Source organism: Charadrius vociferus, unplaced genomic scaffold, assembly GCF_000708025.1.
Source record: "Charadrius vociferus isolate BGI_N301 unplaced genomic scaffold, ASM70802v2 scaffold14, whole genome shotgun sequence".
In the NCBI taxonomy this organism is placed as follows: domain Eukaryota; kingdom Metazoa; phylum Chordata; class Aves; order Charadriiformes; family Charadriidae; genus Charadrius; species Charadrius vociferus.
Window position 1 is genome coordinate 7,753,480 of NW_009648876.1, and position 2,497 is coordinate 7,755,976.

The following is a 2,497-nucleotide window of genomic DNA, read 5'->3' on the forward strand; positions in this document are numbered from 1 at the left end:
CTAACCATCTCAGGTTAAATCGCCTCCGAAGCATTACTCAGTCAGATTACCCCGAAGGAGTCCAGCCTTGACTCTGCGCGGGGTCTTGTAAAAGGAAGTTAATGCGAGAGCCCTTCATCCCCCCTTCGCTGGGGAGAGGGCTAAACTCTCTTTGTAGCTCTGCCCGCTTATTTAGAAATCCACCGACGCGCGTACAGTCACAGCTACACCCCGCAAAGGTCCCGACAGCACTTTTTAGCCCTGCTAGATCGACCTAGCGAAAAGGAAACAGGTCAGCCTCTGGTCCTCCTTTCCCCCCCCAAATGGACTATAACGGGGCGAGTCAAACCGCGCACGAGTGGCGAGAAAGCTGCTTCGCTGCTGCCCTGTCCCGTCCGCTCGCCCTTTTCTTTCAAAACCTCCACGCAAGTTTCGTCTGCCAGAGCCGGTTCCCCGCCGCCACCGGGGAGGGTGGCCGCCCCGACAGGGTCCTGCCTAGGCTGCCTCTGGTGATATGTTCGTTTACCTGATGATGCTGCTTAGTAAAACGCTCGAGTTAAAAGGAAATGCTAAGGAGGAGAGCAGGGAAGATGAGATGCGTTTTGCCTGGTGGAAGCATTTTCATGAGAAAGGCACGGTCTTCACCCCGTGTTTGCAGAATGCGGCTACACGGACGTCCCTTCAATAGCTTCTGACCCCACACAATCCGTTTGATAACACTCGAGAGGTGGAAGAATGGGAGACTTTGTCAATCAAATGGTGCCAATCCCAATGGAAACGGTGCCACCAAGACCGCAGCGCGTTTCCTCATCAACTGGATTGCGGGGGCTGGGAACTCAAGGATCAGCTTTTGAAAGTGCGCACAGGGCTCTCCAAAGACAACAATGTCTTTTTTATACGAGCTGCTGTGCCTCCCCGAGGGGAATCAAATGTGCTCGGCCAGCCCGAGCCGCCGAAGGGCCAGGGCTCTGCCTTGCCACCCATTTCGCCGGGCAGGAGCCGCGGAGGAGGGGGGAGGGCGTGTTGGGCATTTCTGCCTGGTCCGGCGCCCAGCTCGGCTCCTTGCCCCAAATTGCTTTTCCCCTCCTTTCCGCACTTTCAGCTCCCGCGGTGGCTCCGCGCCGTTCCTCCGCAAGCGGAACCAACGCAGGAGCGCGGCCCCGATTCAGAGCAGCGTTTAAAAGATGTGCTTAGGTGTGAGCTGCCGGCTGGGCTGGCAGAAACCTTCGGGGCACCTGGGCTCGGAGGGGAGAGGGGAAATGTCCCACGCAACCCGCAAGCCAGTTCTTTCTCAACAACAGGGACACTTTCTAGGAGGAACTTTTTGATACAAAGGCGTGAGCCGCTGTGTGCTCCCCGTGGGCCGGTTCACGGGTGCGTGTCTGGATGCGCCAAGCCACCGGCATACGAAGCACCCCGTCCCTGCCCAGCCCTGTCGCCCACGTTCCCAGCCCCCGGGGGAGGGGGGCTACCCTGCCCGCAGCCTGCTCTGCCGCGGGAGCGGGGCTCGGCGGGCTCTGCGGCGGGGCCAGCCGCTCCTAGAGAAGCCTGGGTTAAAGGGGACAAGAGCAGAACGGGGACAGAACTCTTTATTCTCTCCTGGACATCACAACTCTGACACATCCATAGAGAGTCCTAAACTACTCTCCCAAAGCCCTGCGCCTGGAAAAGGGGCACCACCGACGCAGCTTGCTGCAGCTCTCCCCTCCCGACCCACCCTCTGCGAACTCATACAAACTTCATCACCGGTTTCTTGGGCATGTCGGTGCAGTACATCTCCTGACCCTCTGGTCCTCCGTCCCCCCAAAAAAGGAAGATGTGCCCAGCACACCGTGTCCAGAGCCCACGCCGGGAGGGAGGGAGCGGAGGTGTCCGCAGTGACCGAGTACGGCAGACCTGTGTCGCTGTCACTGCCGGCCGCGGGCAGGGCGCTGGGAGTCGCTCCCTGCCTGGAAAGCACATGCTTGGTAGTATAAGGCAGGAGTCCTACCCAGCCGCGCTCCCTGCGAGCGCTCCCCAGGCACAGAGCGCTCGGGGGCCGCAAAACTTTTGCTGTGGCTCATGGGGACAATTCCCGGCCGTGGGAAAGCTCCCGTGCACTGGTTAGCTCGTTCGGGTGGGAGAAACACCGCAGTACAGCGGTCGAAATCTCTCCCCCCTCTCTCCCCCCCCAGGCGTGGGAACCTAAGAAAACAAGCGAAACCACCAAAGGCTAAAGCGCAAATCCTCACCCCTCCGTAGCGCACGCACAGCTGCTCCTCCAGCTGCTCAGGGCGTGGAGCATCTCGCATTTGGGGTTCCTCGGGGCCCCTTCGCCACCAGTGCCCCGGCGGCCCCACTCTCAAGGCTCTGTGCGAGGGCAGCGCTGCCTCCTCGCAGGTCTTTTCCCTCCTTCCCCAATTCCTGGCGGACGGCTGAGCCCTCCTGCCCTAATCCTTCGACCCCCCCACCCTCACCCCCCCCGTCTTGTCCTTTGCCGGGCCGTTCCCGGCCAAGAGGGCCAGGGTGGGGCCAGGTA

At 60.8% G+C, this 2,497-nt stretch overlaps 1 protein-coding gene across 1 annotated transcript in view; it reads right to left on the reverse strand.

Moving 5' to 3' along the window:
• Positions 1–2,263, reverse strand: part of NKX2-1 (NK2 homeobox 1) — a 6,529-nt gene extending 4,266 nt beyond the window's left edge. Inside the window, 1 exon segment of the mRNA XM_009886957.1 lies at positions 2,211–2,263. Coding sequence (XP_009885259.1) covers positions 2,211–2,263 — 53 coding nt within the window.
• Between the last annotated feature and the right edge of the window lie 234 nt (positions 2,264–2,497).